This window comes from Gadus morhua, chromosome 16 (assembly GCF_902167405.1).
Source record: "Gadus morhua chromosome 16, gadMor3.0, whole genome shotgun sequence".
Lineage (NCBI taxonomy): Eukaryota > Metazoa > Chordata > Actinopteri > Gadiformes > Gadidae > Gadus > Gadus morhua.
Genome location: NC_044063.1, coordinates 34441839 through 34458828, shown reverse-complemented (window position 1 = coordinate 34458828; position 16990 = coordinate 34441839). Strand labels below are relative to the sequence as shown.

At 43.5% G+C, this 16990-nt stretch overlaps 1 protein-coding gene across 1 annotated transcript; it reads left to right on the top strand.

Moving 5' to 3' along the window:
* The first annotated feature begins 10068 nt into the window (after window positions 1-10068).
* LOC115561620 (uncharacterized) lies at window positions 10069-13306 on the top strand. The gene is made up of 8 exons (XM_030381763.1): window positions 10069-10210; window positions 10423-10656; window positions 10785-10876; window positions 11185-11289; window positions 11500-11693; window positions 11988-12152; window positions 12256-12500; window positions 12610-13306. Exons 1-6 carry the CDS (start codon window positions 10069-10071, stop codon window positions 12145-12147), a joined length of 927 nt encoding a protein of 308 aa, XP_030237623.1. The 3' UTR covers window positions 12148-12152; window positions 12256-12500; window positions 12610-13306.
* The last annotated feature ends 3684 nt before the right edge of the window (window positions 13307-16990 follow it).

The window sequence follows — 16990 nt, the reverse complement described above, 5'->3', positions numbered from 1 at the left end:
TGTATTATATGATATAGATATCTATGTATTATATGATATTATTTAGATATAGAGCTCCAGGACTGTAACGCAAGTGTTGTACACTTCCTTGTTATTTGGATAACCGTCCTGCTTTTGGTGTTATGGCGCGTAACACGTCAAACTCTCGTCTCTGGTATTTCTACAACGAGACTCGTAGTGGGGGTTATCTCAGCCAAGGTTGAGAATGAATTGGGGGGAAGGAACTTTGGCTTTGACTCCCTCAAGAACATTAACCACGACATGGAGGAGAAAGGGATTGTTGGCGGCGAATGTCTCCCGCTTGAGCCCCGCTGAGGGACCACCGCCGGTGGCAGAGGTGCCTAAGCGCTGCCCGGCAACAATCCCTTTCTCCTCCTTGTCGCGGTTCGGTCTACTTCACATTGATGTGGACGTTGAAGAACCAGGAACGTCGGAGAACCCAACGCGGTCGTTTGAGATTCATAATATCGACTCACACAGCTTTTGGCCGTGATAATATATATTATATGATATAGATATCTATGTAGGCTATATGATAATATTTAGATATAGAGCTCCAGGACTCCCGTGTGTTCTAGAATATTTAAAGAACACGGCTAATGGCTGTGTGCGCCTCGCTATTGCGATACATCCACTGTAAACAGAGCGCATGGTACCGTGGCTGCAAGCTGCTCAGGGCCACACCCCCACCCTCCTCCTTGACCCGCCTCGCTCCTCCTCATTTGCATTATAGCTACAGACACCAAAACAGCACATTTGGGTGAAGCTCAATGTGCGACTGGCTCGGAGTGGCTGTAACTCTGCACCACGACTGAATTTCGGGAACGTCTTTGAATACTGTGTTAGTTACCCACTAATACCTATATTAAAGAATACATAAAATAGCATGTCATGGGACCTTTAACAAAACGAATTTACCACTCAATATCTGGTTTCCGTCGGTGGAAGGGTCCTCTTATTGGCTAGTGTGCTTCGTTGCCCTGTGCTCTTCAAAATAAAAGTTATTCCATTTGATGATGTCGACAAAAATATTACTGTATTATAGACACTAGCAGACACAGAGGACCACACCACCCACAGTCAAGACTGACACGGCTTCAAATAACAAATATAGCTGCGAGCAGCAATGTGGGTGTCAAGCATAATGGGACTCAGTAAGCTAATTCTGCCGGATGGACGTAATCGGCCAGGGGGCTCCATGGCGACCGTCTCGGAAATCGGCAATACCGACAGCGGGTGGGATGAGTAAATGGGAAAAGGACCCCACCTAGAGGTAAGGGCGTCTGCCTGACAGAACAAATGTCACAAATACATAGGGGTATTCTGAACAATATCCCTAAAAGAGACACAATGTAAACAAGCATCCGTTCTGGAGGTGGTTCGTGAAGCATCTAATCCAGTGGGAATTGCAGTTTATATTGTAGGTGGGCGGAATGGTAAATATAGTCATTGTTGCATTATACATTAAGTACCGCTTATCGCCACACGAGTGCAGTGTCTACCCATTAATGAGCGCCGTCATGTTTGATTGGTTGTCACAGCCAAACGGTTTTGAATTTGGGAAATCTGTTTGACACATTTGTTCAACTTGGTCTGAAGATCATATATGCCAGGTTTTATGATGATTGACATAATTTGTGGCCTGTGGAAATTTACAACTGATTTTGACAACTTTCAAAATTTCTGATGTTGCCATGAGAAATAATTTATAAGCTATATGGGGAGGTCTGACAGTATTATCAAACATTGAAAATAAGTTTGAAATGTACTCATGTGAAGAGAGAGGAGTTAAAACACGTCTTCATTAATTATAGCGCCCCCTAGAGGTCAATGGTCACCAAATTCATTGAGTGTCCCCATGATGATGTTATGGGTCTATATATCAAGTTGGGTTATGATATGTCAAAGGGCCGCTGAGATATTGGCGTGTTTCCGGTTTGGCGGCTTCGCGGTCGAATATCATTGGCTGTCGCGGATATTTCTGCAAGAAATAATATACTTGCTATACGGGGAGGTCTGATAGTATCACTAGACATTGAAAATAAGTTTTAAATGTACTCATGTGAAGAGAGAAGAGTCAAAACACATCGACATTAATAACAGCGCCCCCTAGAGGTCAAAGGTCACCAAATTCATTCAGTGTAACCTTTATGGGGTCATGGGTCTATGTACCAAGGTTGGTTATGATATGTCAAAGGGCTGCTGAGATATGGGCTTACATCCGGTGCCAAGGTTTGTGATGATGCTGGCTGAAGTCCTATTTCCAATCCTGACAGTTTGGGGCCTGCCAGTCAGAAAGTCCTGGAGCCAGTCACAGATGGTGGGGTGCAGACCTAGTGTAGACAGTTTGTCTGTGAGTTTGTGGGGGATGACTGTATTGAAGGCGGAGCTGTAATCCACAAAGAGCATCCTGATGTAGGAGTCTTTATTTTCCAGATGGGAGAGGGAATAGTGGAATTCGTATGCTGGTAACAAATAAATTGTAAAAATACACCATGTGAAGTTATTTTTTCGTTTTGGCAAGTAGCCGTGTAATAAGCGGGATAATGTGTAGAACGTCGCCGGTCATTATCGAAAATAAGCCCCTTCAGGGCGAAGCAAGACACCTCCGCTGCGCGTCGGTGTCCTGTTCGCCCTGTCGGGGCTTATTTTCCGAATAATGACTGCGTTCTATACATTATCCCTTACATATATATATACATATGTGTATGTATATTATTGTTGTTCTCCTAAAGTCCACGGCCTCCAGTCAGGCCTCCTCCTCATTGTGGAGAACACGCCAACCACTACTGGGTCATCCAGTTGATGAGAAGATGATGAGAGATGATTCTGTTCATTGAACGTTCACGAAACAACCAGTATGGATTACTAATCTGAACCAGCGTGACCCTCCCAGACGGTGCAGAGGTTGAACAAGACGGTGACGACAGCATGTTGCTGCACCAGGATGGACTTGATGGATGGCTAGGGCCTCCATATGGAGAGTACTGTAAGTACTGTAGGTACTGTGCGTACATAAGTACTGTGAGTACTGGAGCTACTGTGTGCCGAAGTGTCAAATGTGACGTTGAGAAGTAACAGGGAGGCAGAAACATTCCAACCCTCTGCAGAATCATTAACTTCCGGATACATCTCAAGAAAAACCTCTCTTTTAACAAAATAGGCCACATATTGATCATATTGTCTAATGCAAAGTCAATCAAGAGGACCTTCTGAGCCCAGCCTGTATCTACCATCTAGAAGACCTCAGGTGCATGAATACCTTTCAGGGATTTCCCCTTTACACTTGGAAGGTATCACATTTTATGTATGTATCTTATGCAAACAGACCGTATGGGACCGTACAGATCTTTTTTGGACTGCACAGAAAACAAAACCTAGGTAGCCTAGTAGCATAGCATAGCATAGCATAGTGCTACCAGTCCTACCTGTAGCCTAGTAGCATAGCATAACATAGCGCATCCAGCAGCAGCAGCCACCCAGCCACACCATGCCAAATGAGGATGATCCGCGGCTTACAATAGCAAACAATAAAATTGCTAACCTTAAGGAGGACATCAGACGGCTCTGGACGAGTTGCGCAACAAAGAATCTCTGTTGGCCAGCTTTATGGATTTAGCCGCCGACCAGAACAAGCAGATTGCATCTTTAAGCACAGCTTTCCAGGACACTGTTGTCTGGGACCACCTCACCTCCACCTCTGTCTCCCGCCGCAGGATCCTTAGGGCGGCCGTGCTGTGACGCTCCGGAGGTCTTCCTCGCCCTGAGCCGGTGAGTCCCTCTCCCCGTGCTGATATCGCTGCCCCGCGTCCACTGCTGTGCCCTGCAGCGTGGACACGAGATTCCACTCTCTGGCGCTGAGATTCCACAGCTGTCAGCCCCTCTGCCCCTTTTCCTTCCGACCACATTAATAGTTGGAGACTCCATTATAAGGAACAGACACTTTTTCAACGCTGCCACTCACTGTTTCCCTGTAGCCACGGTCCCCGTCATCACCAGCAAACTTCCGGGGCTACTGCCCTCCCTCCCGTCCTCAGTTAGACGTGTGATTGTCCATGTCGGAACATGCAACACCGCTTGTGAGCAGTCTGAGCTCATCAAAAAAGATTTTAACAATCTCTTTCGTTTTTTAAGTTCCTGTGATAAGAGTGTCTACATTTCTGGCTCCATCCCCTCTCTAGGTCGTGGAGTGGGGCGTTTTAGCAGACTTCTCAGCCTCCACACCTGGCTTCAGTCCACCTGTACAGCTAAAAAAAAACAGCTTGGTTTCATTAACAATTTCGATCTGTTTTGGGACCGTTCAGATTTATTCAGGCCAGACGTTATTCACCCAAGCTGGCGGGGAAACCAAATAGCAACGGCTAACCTACAGCACACTGTTCAATCAACCACACATGCATGACTTTTTACCCCCTTCTCCCCGAAACATCCATGCCTACTCAGATCACTGTTCCCCCCGTCAGTTCCCCCTGCCGGCCACATCCGACTGACACTAGCACCGGAAAGTCTCCCTATACAAACCATCATCACTACAAACTACGCATGCGATCGGCCTTCCTCCGACCCCTAGCTAAGCACCCCAGCCTGTCCAAATGCAAACAAATCTCAAATTTGCTCTGTCCCTTATAAGGTGTTCGGGTCTGTGGGACCCGTTTTCAGTTTTTAGCTTAATAAAAGTGATACAAATAATTATTTTTTTGAACTAAGATTCGTTGGCTTTGGCTCCTTTTCTGTGAGGAACATAAATCAGAAAACATTTTCAATGACGGACCCCTGTATACCCCCCCTTCACATTTATATTACACACAGGGTGTTCGGGTCCAGTGGACCCGGAGCTAGGTAAAGTGTGGAAATCATAGGTCCTGTGCACCCTCATTTTCTCTTCCTCCTCTGTGTGTGTGTGTGTGTGTGTGTGTGTGTGTGTGTGTGTGTGTGTCTGTGTCTGTGTCTGTGTCTGAGTGTGAGTGTGAGTGTGAGTGTGCGTGTGTGAGAGAAAGAAGGGGAGAGTAAAGCAGGTGAATGGGCCCTTGGTGTGAGCACCCACAGTATGCACCCACTGTTCCCGCGCAAGGTTTCAACATTGTTGCAAAATTGCAGATTTGAGCACGGTTAGGTCCTAAAACGGCCACGGCCATGGCCAGATGGCCTAGTGTGAGTGCACCCTTAGATAATAATCGGTTAAGAACAAGAACACTTTAGAAGAAACACTTTATTTAAATAAGAAACACTGAACCACACATCTAAAAATAGACACACACGCATCTAAAAATACACACACACACACACCTAAAAATACACACACACACACACACACACACACACACACACACACACACACACACACAGACACACACACTCTCTCTCAGCTTTTGAGAGAATGGTGGAGAATCACATCTTCTCCACCATTCCGCCAACTTTGCCTCGCTCTCCTCATGCCTCGCCTGCCCCCTGGCACTCTCCTCTTGGAAGGGCTGTCTGGGCTGGTGGAAGAGGTGCCTGGGGTGGAGGAGCATGAGGGAGAGGTGGGGGGGGGCTGGTGGCAGTGGACTCAACGAAGTCCTGAAAGAAAACGAATAAGAAGGAATTAGGAATTATATGCCAGAACTGGTTGATATGGCCATATGTTATGTACAATATATAATAGCTATGTACACAATATAGTACTGCCAAAAAATACATTGATTAACCATGTAATATTACTAATATAATATAATTTATTAGTATATATAATAATACTTACATAATATTACTAATATAATATAATATATTAGTATATATAATATTACTTATATAATATTACTAATATAATATAATATATTAGTATAAAGCTTATTTTTAACCTGGAGTCACTAGAACATGGAAGATCTGGATATCATGCGACATGATATCCAGCCCGGTCATATGCAGCCTGGTCTGCAGCCCGGCCGAGAACCGGGCGGCCCGCGAAAGTCGGGCGGCCCGCGAAAGTCGGCCGCGGACTTTCGCGATCTTCCGCGAAAGTCGGCCGCGGACTTTCGCGATCTTCCGAGAGTCCGCGGCCGGGCTTCGAAGCCGGGCTGCCGGGCTGCAGAGTATAATTAATAAAATAATTACTAGTTAATTACAGAGAAAACACTTACATTTGTGTTTTTCCAATCCTGTCGCATCTTTTCGCCCTCCATCTTGTCTAGGATATTTCTTGATTTTCCGTTTTCTCGCAAGGTATTGTGGGAGCAAGTCAGAACTGCGCTTTGAGGGTGCCCATCGAAAATCTCAATTTTGAGGGGATGTTAGCCCTCCCCCTACCCCTTAAGCTACCTTTAAACTGGTATTGGGACATGGCTCCACGGCGCGTGAACGCGCAACAGCGAGGGTTAGGGCTGAGATTTTGAAGGGAGCCAAGTAATGGGATTCAACCTTGTACTACTACGGCGGACAACAAATGAATAGCCATGTCTTCATCAACGGCCCATAAATTTCCCATTCCCCGGATACCATCAACTAACACCACTAAGACAGCGAAAAAAAGAGGAAAGACACTTGTTGAAAGGACAGCTACTAAAAGGGAGGCGGAGAGAGCTCGAAATAAAACCAGAGTAAACATCGGCGTGGCTTATGAGCGATGGAGAGTTACGTGACCGGAGAAACTTAAAATCGGACGCTGAGATGGCTACATTCCTTATAGACAGGTAAGGAATTGTGTTATCTCTCCATGGTATATTGTGATGAATATGTAAAGTGTCGGCTGGTATGGTTTTTTACTAAGCATAGCCACGATAACCGTTACATTACGGTTCTGTAATGTAACCATTTCAATACGGTTCTGTAGGATGTCTTGCATCGGCCCATGGTTCTTTTCCCGGTCCGTTTTATAGGTTAGTTATGGTCACACCAACCCTGTCGGAATAACACAGAGATTGTGCTAACACGTGGCCTAGGCCTCAACTCAACTGTGGATGATGTCCGAGTCACGTTTGTGTAAAAGCTACTTTGACACAACTGCCAAGATAATAGTGGTGGTTGAATCTGAGTCAATCGGATTCAAAGATCCGAATCCTTACATTCACCCATGAGTCACGAGTCCGTGGTCTCAATTAACCCGAATCTTTCGGTTCTGGCTGCTACGGACGACATTATTAAAACAATGCACGAATGTCATCAAACTGTAGGTCTATAACAACATTAACACATCCGTTTTTCATCTGCATAGTAACTTAGATTAAGCATACGGACCCGGAGCTGCCAGCTGCGTGGTTGAATAAGAACTTCCTGTAGACAGAGCTGTACACAGATCCAGATCCATAGACTGAGCGAATTCATGGGTCGGATTTGTATCCGGTTGAGTGAAAGACTAACTCAAAGGATTCAGATGAAATGGGTCTGACTCGTATCCGGCTGGGTGAAAGACTAACTCAAAGGACTCAGTTGAAATGGGTCGGACTCGTATCCGGTTGAGTGAAAGACTAACTCAAATTACTCATATTGAATGGGTCGGACTCATATCCTGTTGAGTGAAAGACCAACTCAACGGACTCATACTAAATGGGTCGGGCTCGTACTGAATGTAAATCGTTAAACTCTTTTGTTACAAAGGCATTATTTTACGAGAGATTGTATTCTAAAATGAAAGTAGCTTATTAAAAATAAAGTTGTTTGCTGACTATGTGAACTCTCAGAATATTTCTGTGTTTGACGAGCTTCGAAGAGAAAAAAAATTAATCCATACGTTTTTTTCCTAATTCAGATAGCAGTCACGTTGGCGACATCTCCGATGTTTGCAATGCATCCTTTTTAATATTCAAATATGTTCGCGTATTTCCCCTGGATATCCTCAAAACTGCATTACAGTGGTTTGCTGTGAGCGTGCGCATTAGGCACTAGGGAGTGGGCTGCTGGGCTCATTCAGCGACAAAATTTCAACTGATTCAGATTCAAAGGACTCAAAAGATTCAGATCTTTTTAGTGATTCACTCAAATGACTATGAATCTTCTAAGTGAATCGAAATTCCCATCACTACAAGATAAGCACAGCGAGGGAAGTCTAGCATAAGATATTCCATGTATTGTTATAACGTTGTTGCAAGCTAGCAGCAGCCTAGCTCAGTTTCGCGATCGCTTTGAAGTGACGGTTTCCTTGTGTGTAATGGCTTTCTGTGTTATTTTAACAAATATATATATTTTTTTAATTCCGATAACGTTTTTCTTTGTTGTCCAATCACTGTTGTGCTTGACCTGTTTTGGCAGTTATGAGAACCTCACATCCCCTACTTCATCCACACCATGCAAGCGCAGGAGAAACCTGCCTCTTCCCCCAGCTTCAAGCATACATTCAGAGACCCTCTTTGACAGGTGATCACTACCCCACCACCGTTTTCCATTAACAAAATTAATGAAATTGTGTACATTTATTTTCAGCTTCCACCTTTATAGAAGACAATATAGCCTAATAACTAATTTCAAAGATCTTTTTTATAACACTATCTATATTCTCAGAGCCGATGACTTCTTGGATGCTCAAGATGTAGAGGACACCAATCCTGCCACTAAATTTCAAAGTATGGATGCAAGGTAAAGAAAGAACAGTGGAAAAAGTTACTTCTGTATCAACTAATCAACATTAATACCTCTCCATTTATTGACTTCTCAAGTACTCCAATATGTTAATATTGTATTTTATTGTTTTTGTATTTGTAGTATTTCTTCACAGGTAACTGACATTGAAGTCATAACTGAAGAAGAATTTAATGACATCCGGAACTCTACGTAAGTGTGTCCTCGGCTCTAGTGTTCCCTTGTATGTTCCATCAAATCCCTGTATTATTGATGCAATACACTTTTTAAACTTAGCCCTCTAAAAAATCTCCTTCATAGAATTGGCTGGGCCGATAACACCTGGGAAGATGACATTGGAGAAAATGACAGTTGGCACCCAGAAATGGAGATGGACGATGGGTCATCTTCAGAGGAGGAAGAAATGATGGGGGAAGACAGCGAATGCAGTGATGACAGTGACATCGATTACGTGCCTTATCTCTGTGTGCGGTATGTATAATGAATCAAATATCTTTGAGTGTTGTGACCCGTTTATTCATTGCTGGTTCTTGCTCACCGTAGCACATGATGCAACTAAATTACAGCATGCAACTCAATTACGTCTATTTGCCATATCAGGTATTCAATTCAGTTCAATACAAAGCAAACAATTCCCATGACTTAGGACACGGTACAAAACTGTTAGCTGCTACGAATTACATACACCATGCCAGGTGATTACCTAAATGCCTTCCCATGAACAATTAATACACGCAGTAGTCAAAACATAAAACGGCATATTCCCCAAATAACACGAAAAACAATAGCATAATTGCTCCAGCAACTTGCATGTTTGATATATCTGTATTGTGGTTCAGGCATTTCAATACGCAAATGTTATTCCTAAACTCTGTAGCGTTTGTATATGTTGTTATCACAGGACTGGTGGAGCTCTTCAAAAGAGCAAATGGCTGGACACATTACCAGCTGTTGGTCTGGAGGAGACTGTTCATGACATTGATGATGGACACAATTCCTCAGAAGTGATACCACCGCTACCAGAGAAGACCCAAGTCCTCTGCAAGGAAGATATAATTGGACAACCAGCTTCCATTGTCTACCATAGCTGTCTTAAACAGCTGGCTCAGTATCTCGTCGTACCTATCCCCAAGTGCAACACAAAGGACCCAGTAACTGATGCTGAATGTGGAGCACTTAGACCATTTGAAGTGAAAATAACTTCCAGGGGCACATCAGTTGTCGTTGAATGGGTGAGTACTTGGTTAGCAATAAAGACATACTGTAGGATCATATATTTCACTTTGAGGGCATAGTGTACACATGCTTGTTGATTATTATCTATTTAATGACAGCTACTGTTCTGTGCTGTGTTGCTCTTTTTTAATTTTTCAGATATGTCATCAGGGTCACAGTGTCTGGAGGTGGAACTCCCAGCCCACTCTAAAATATGGCATGCATGCAGGTGACTTCATGTTGTCCTCGAACAGCCTCCTCTCTGGGAACAACTACGGGAAGGTGGCTCTGCTGTTCAAATTCATGAACTTGGGAATACTACATAGAACAACATTCTTTAAAATCCAGGACGCCTACTGCGTTGACGCCATCGAGGACTACTGGGATGACAAGAGGTCAGCCATTATTACCCGGCTGAAATCAAAGGACGGTGTAGTGGCCCTTGGTAAGTTTGCAAATCCCTCTCCTACAAATATTACTCCTACAGTCCTACACACAGCTGATTACAATGTGGCTCAACTACATTTGATTTATTTAATTTTTGTGTAATGTGTTATTTCATACTATGTTCACCTTTGACATTGATAAGTGAGATAATGTGGCTTTTATCTATTATATCTGCAATTTTTTATTTTTTATTTTTTTCATCTTTCATAGGTGACGGTCGTATGGATAGTCCTGGGTTTTCAGCACAGTACTGTACATACACAACGATGGACAACGACAGTAAAGAGATCATATCGATTGTCAATATTGATAAGAGGGAGACCCAGAAGAATTCTGTAATCATGGAGAAGGAGGCTTTCATCTGGACCTTTGAGACTCTCCACCAAGAGATTCGCCTACAAGAGTTTTGCACTGATGCTCATTCACAGATCTCGGCGCTCTTCAGTAAGTGCAAAGATATTTATGTGTATAATTTTACGGATGAAGTATTGCTCTATGTATTTCATGATTGATCATTGTCAAAATGTTTTAGCCTGCGTCTAACATATATCTGTTTGCATCCTTCCATGCAGATCCAACAAAAGGCAGGTTCAAGGACTCTGGTGTTCGACACACCCTTGACATCTGGCATGGGTCAAAGAACTTGGGTAAAAAAATCCATGCAGTAAGTTCCTGACTTTGATTCTGTTATTGGTCCTTGATAATAGATTGTTATAATGCTAAGTCAAACAACACAGTTTTTCCTACTTGATTTCTACTCATGTTGTTTATGTTAAAACAACTTCTTTGAGATGATGATCACAATGACTGAATTGTAAAGGTCTTGCCATTTCCTGCCATTCAGTTATAAGCCAGGTGTCTAGCACACAGATGGTGATTACATCAGGTTCCTGGTTCCAGATAATTAGCCAAATCAAAATTGATGACAAAGTCTGAGCTGTATTTTAATGTTCTTTTCCATTCCGTGTCAAGGCAGGCCTTCGGAAAGGATGTTCAATTCTCCTTACCTGGAGTAAGGAGATATGCAACCATTTCTGGTATTGCTGTAAGACTGCACAGAACACTTATCAGTTCGGTGTAAGTATTGTGTTGAAATTCTTTTTGGATTTCACTTTGCGATTCCTGACCATTTCTTACATTTTGTTTTTATTGATAAATTGACTTTGGTTATTTTATTTTATATTTATTTTAAAAACTTGCACTAGCATTTATATAATGACAAAATAGGTATTATTTATTGTGTAAAAAAAACACAATAAGAAATTATGCAGTTCTGTTTTACTGTAGGATATGTGGACAGGTCTTCTCCACCATGTTCAAGGAGAGCATGAGTGGGCCCTATGTTGCTGTGAACATGGCCCCTTGTCCGCCGACAGGGAGAAGGGGTGGATCCAGAGTGATTCTGAGGTCTTTCAGTTACTGTCAGAAATAGTGCTGGATGAGCACTGGCTGAAGAATGTGGAGAAGTTCCTGAGTTTCAGGTAAGTAAACATGTTTTCATAAGAAGGTTATTGTAAGTGGCTAAGTCCTGCTTTATGGGCATTTGACATACAGTGCTCAAGCCATTGACTTGGCTGAGGTGCTTGCTATTCACTGTCTTACACTTGTCACAATACTGGGCACATGGTGTTATAAACACTATTCATGGTAATGGCTCTTACAAGCAAATCTATAACGCTGTATTCATGGCCACTTTCAAATGAGCACTAAAGTTCTATTATATGTGTATAGATGTGGGGTCATAGCTTAATCATCTGTTTCTTTTATTCTGTAAGGTCAACCGCTGAGCTGGAATCCTTCCATAATCATATACTGATGTATGCCAGCAAGCGATTCAGCTTTAGCCCACCTGTTTACAAAGCACGCACCCTCTTAGCAGCGTTGGACTATAACCATCATGTTCACAGACCGGTGAAGAGGAAGGCTGATGGCTGAATAGAGTACGTTTTCAATCATTTCCATATATATATATTTCAGATTTACAATATTCTAAGCTGCATGACTGATGTGGATACATTGAGACATTATTTCATCCTGTGTCAGGTACTGCAAGCTCTACAATAAAAAGTCAAAGACTTGGAGTCTATACACAGTGAAGGTGGAGAAGGACTACGGATACATGGCAGACCTGGAGAGTGCTATCCTAGAAGCCCGGCTGACATCAGACAAGGGTTTGCCAAAGACCAGAAAAAAAAGGCCTAATGACCCACGGCAATATGGGGTTCTTGCAAGCATCCCACCTCCCACCACCCAGGACCTGTTGCAAACCCAATTCCACAGAGGAGTAGGTATGGAATGAAACCTGTTTGACATATTATCTACACATGATACAGTACATATCCCAAGTAAAGGGAAATTAAACACTAAGGAAAAGTAGTGACTTTATTCTTTCAACAGGGCAAGGAATGCAGTAAGAGACCTAGAAGAGATTGGAGGTCCCATACCAACTAAACTGGAGCTGACTGTAGGCTGCTGGGGGCTGTTTGGAACAGTATTACGCTGCTCACTTTTAGATTTTTGGATATTTGTAAATATTCGATTTATTAGGTCTAAATGTCCTTCGCAGTTTTGTATTATTTACACTTGGTTCTTATAAAATATATAAAAAAAAAATAGGATTTTGTATATAGTTTTTTATGATCAATTTGTTTATAATTGACATATTTTCAATGCAGTTGCACGATTGTTCTGCTAAAAAGGCATTTAGTTATGTAGTGCTTTTATACTTATTTAGAATTTGCACTTGTGCTGCATGTAGTCATCGAAGGCCAGGGTGTTCCTGTGTGTGTGTTATTATCGTATTGTTTTATTATTTAATAAAAAAGCTTTTTACCGCACCTGCCCTCATCCTTTATCCAGCATTACACCTGCTGAATGTGCATTGTTATCATGATATGCTATAGTTATTTTGATGTCTGCTGTAACCAACAATGAAAAGATGGGTCATAATAGCAGGAAATTGAACATGTATTTTTTAAACACTTTTTAATGATGCTTAAAGTCTCCTTGTGAGGAAGCCAACATATTGTCCAAGTGGGTCTGGGTACTTGTCCCGTTTCCTCCAGACACAACAACTAGGGATGACGACCCTGTGTCCCCGAGCCAGTGCTCCGTATTGCCAAACAACAAACTGCCTATAGGCGGCAAACCTAAATTGTTTGTTGTCCTCCCCTGGGTCTGGACGGTCAGCCACAGCACGGACATCATTCCAGATCCTCCTGGCCAGCCGCAGAACCCCCCCCTGCATTATGTATGCGTCCATGTGAGGCAGCATGGAGACACAGGAGTCCAGGAGTTGTCCACAGCATTTCCTCTCTATATCCGTAGGCATCTCCTTGCATTTGGTGCAAATGCACCAGGCTGGCTGCTGTGGGTCACTGGGAGCAGGCTGTTGTGGGTCAGATGTGGGATGAGGGACGGACATGGCCAGGAGGTCAAAGATGAGGGATGGTTCCCGTTCCAAACACAGCTCCAGCAGATGGTGGGAAGCTTCTAGGTTCAGGTTTCTGATTCGAACCTGGTCAGGAAATGTACAATTACTTATTACACATTTATACTGACAATTGGCTTGCCTGATTTTTTTTTGTTAAAAGTATGACATGAAATAAACTCAAAAAACTCCAATGAATAACGGAAAAAGAGGAGATGTGACCCGGCCCGGAGGAAGCCCGGGGCCCCCGTCTGGAGCCAGGCCCAGACGGAGGGCTCGATGGCGAGCGCCTGGTGGCCGGGTTTGCCACGGAGCCCGGTCGGGCACAGCCCGAACAAACTACGTGGCACCCCCCCTCTCTTCATCCCATGGGCCCACCACCTGTGGGAAGACCCGTTGGGGTCGGGTGCGCAGCCACATGGGTGGCAGCGAAGGTCAGGGGTCTCGACGTACCAGACCCGGGCGGCAGAAGCTGGCTCTGGGGACGTGGAACATCACCTCACTGTGGGGAAAGGAACCGGAGCTTGTGAGGGAGGTGGAGCGCTATCAGTTAGATCTGGTGGGGCTTACCTCCACGCACAGTCTCAGCTCTGGTACCGTACTCCTGGATAAGGGTTGGACTCTATTCTTCTCCGGAGTTGCCGAGGGCGTGAGGCGCCGGGCGGGTGTGGGGATACTCATAAATCCCCGGCTGAGCGCCGCAGTGTTGGAGTTTACCCCGGTAGACGAGAGGGTCGCCTCCCTGCGCCTAAGGGTTGTAGGGGGGAAAACTCTGACTGTTGTTTGTGCGTATGCACCAAACAGCAGCTCAGAGTACTCGGCCTTCTTGGAGACCCTGAATGGAGTCCTGTATGGGGCTCCAGTAGGGGACTCCGTAGTTCTGCTGGGAGACTTCAACGCCCACGTGGGCAACGATGGAGACACCTGGAGAGGCGTGGTGGGGAGGAACGGCCTCCCTGATCTAAACCCGAGCGGTCGTTTGTTATTGGACTTCTGTGCTAGTCATGGATTATCCATAACAAACACCATGTTCGAACATAAGGGTGCTCATAAGTGTACCTGGTACCAGAGTACCCTAGGCCGAAGATCGATGATCGATTTTGTGATCGTGTCATCTGATCTGAGGCCGCATGTTTTGGACACTCGGGTAAAGAGAGGGGCGGAACTGTCAACCGACCACCATCTGGTTGTGAGTTGGATCAGGGAATGGGGGAAATTTCCGGATAGACCTGGTAAGCCCAAACGAGTAGTGCGGGTGAACTGGGAACGTCTGGAGGAGGCCCCCGTCCTAGGTATCTTCAACTCACACCTCCGGCGGAGCTTTTCTGGCATTCCTGTGGAGGTTGGGGGCATTGAGCCGGAGTGGGCGGTGTTCAAAGCCTCCATTGCTGAAGCTGCGGTGGCTAGCTGTGGCCTCAGGGTCTTAGGCTCCTCAAGGGGCGGTAACCCTCGGACACCGTGGTGGACACCGGTGGTCAGGGAAGCCGTCCGACTGAAGAAGGAGGAAGTTTTCATTCCGTTTAATTATTTAAATGCAGTATTTCAAATAAGTGGCCAGTTCCTATAGACCATTAAAACGATTAAAAGCCACTTGCAAAAAAAACTGTTTGTGTTTTTCTTGTCCAATATCAACAGGTGATAAAAGTTCATGGAAAAAAAATGGAGAGGAATTTCAAAAGAAAAAAGTATATATTTAATATATTCATTAAGTTCACAGGTGTTAGTCATTTTACAAAGCAAGTTACAAGTTGGTTGCTTCACTTTCACTGTTCTGGCATGATATAAACTTGTGTTTTCCAAAATCACTTATTCACAGGTTTTAGAGGATTAGAGAAGTACACATGGAGATCCTCTACAGTAGGTGGATATACTGAGTCACACACACGGGAATAAACTGATGCAAGAATTCACAATTAAGATGGAATCAGATTATTTTTTTCAAAAAATGACTACCAATTGACTATCAAAATAGTTCAATTAATTCAATAGTTGATAACTAATCATCTCAGTTCTAAAATACAAGTAAATATACATTTACATATTTACAATTTTGTGTAATACAAATTCCTGTACTCTGTGATACAATGTTTTTCCCTTATTACCGTCATTTTCAAGTGGGTTTACTGTAACAACCAATTCTTGCAAGTCCTGCTGGGTAAGTGGGCAAAATGAGTAATGTCCATGAGGAGTTGATACTGAGTCCACTGTTCTTTCCTCAGCTGCAGCTTCTGGGTAGTTTAGTAACAGAAGATGTCTGTCCAGTGTAAAAAGCTGAACTGGGGTCCTGTTTCCTTCAGAGGAAATTGAATGATTGTTAAATGCAGATTTAAACTCATCTATTGTGAGATTGATCCTGGGAATGTACACATAATGAAGAGAAAATAAATCAGTATCATTGTCCACATTCAAAGCCTCCATTGACTCTAGTTCATAGAAAATGGGTGCAAACACATGACTGCAGTTTCTGTTCAAGTCCCGATTGAATCGTTCAATTCGCTGGTTATGTACAGAGCTTCCAGTCAACACAGAATGTTCACCTCTGTGCATGCTCATGTCTTCCCAAACCTGGACATTCTCCCCTCCATGATCAGTTCTAATATGAAGGGGCCGGCCATGTTTGCTGATGGCTGAACTGAAGTGGTTCATGACAGTTTCAGCCCGATTGTTGTTGGAACACTGGAGAAACGTTAACATTCTACTGTAACCATCCATTGCGCCATGTACAACTAATTTCCATCTTATCAGTTTATGATTTCCATCTATGTGCCATATATAGTTTGGACAAGGCACAGTGTATACTCGTCTTTGTATAGTTGTTGTTCTCCTGGACTCAACACCAGCACCATCAACCCGTTGAACGGAGTCTCTGAGACGACGTCGCTGCACCACAATGTTTCTGGCACGTAAATGTCCAATAAGCATAACTTCTCCTACATGTGGATGTTCTGCTTTTATCTCACAGATAATTGCATCCAACTCCTCATCAGAAAGGTTACAAATTTTTGTGCGTCTTATGTTATATACCCGCATGAGCTTGTATAATGTGGGTCTGGAGATCCGCAGGATTGAAGCTACTTCAGAAAGTGTTGTACCTGGCAGCAGCAAACCCTCAATGTCTTCTTTGGAGATTAAAGTATGTTCACCCTAAAAAAAAAGAAAAAAGAGGAAAAAACAGATATGACATTCACTAATATCATAACTTGTCTTTTTGCCATGCATAGGATGTAATCATTATATTCCACACAAGTTACTACATATCACATTACAATTTACATATTCCTACTTACAGCTGCAATGATTAATTGATTAGTTGACAACAATTAAACTAATTGCCAACTATTTTGATAA

Bases quoted from the DNA above. Each gene is read 5' to 3' on its own strand.
- LOC115561620 (XM_030381763.1), top strand. From the start codon at position 10,069: ATGAACTTGGGAATACTACATAGAACAACATTCTTTAAAATCCAGGAC. The intron at 10,211-10,422 runs GTAAGTTTGCAA...CATCTTTCATAG, and splicing joins GGACGGTGTAGTGGCCCTTG to GTGACGGTCGTATGGATAGT. The intron at 10,877-11,184 runs GTAAGTTCCTGA...TTCCGTGTCAAG, and splicing joins TGGGTAAAAAAATCCATGCA to GCAGGCCTTCGGAAAGGATG.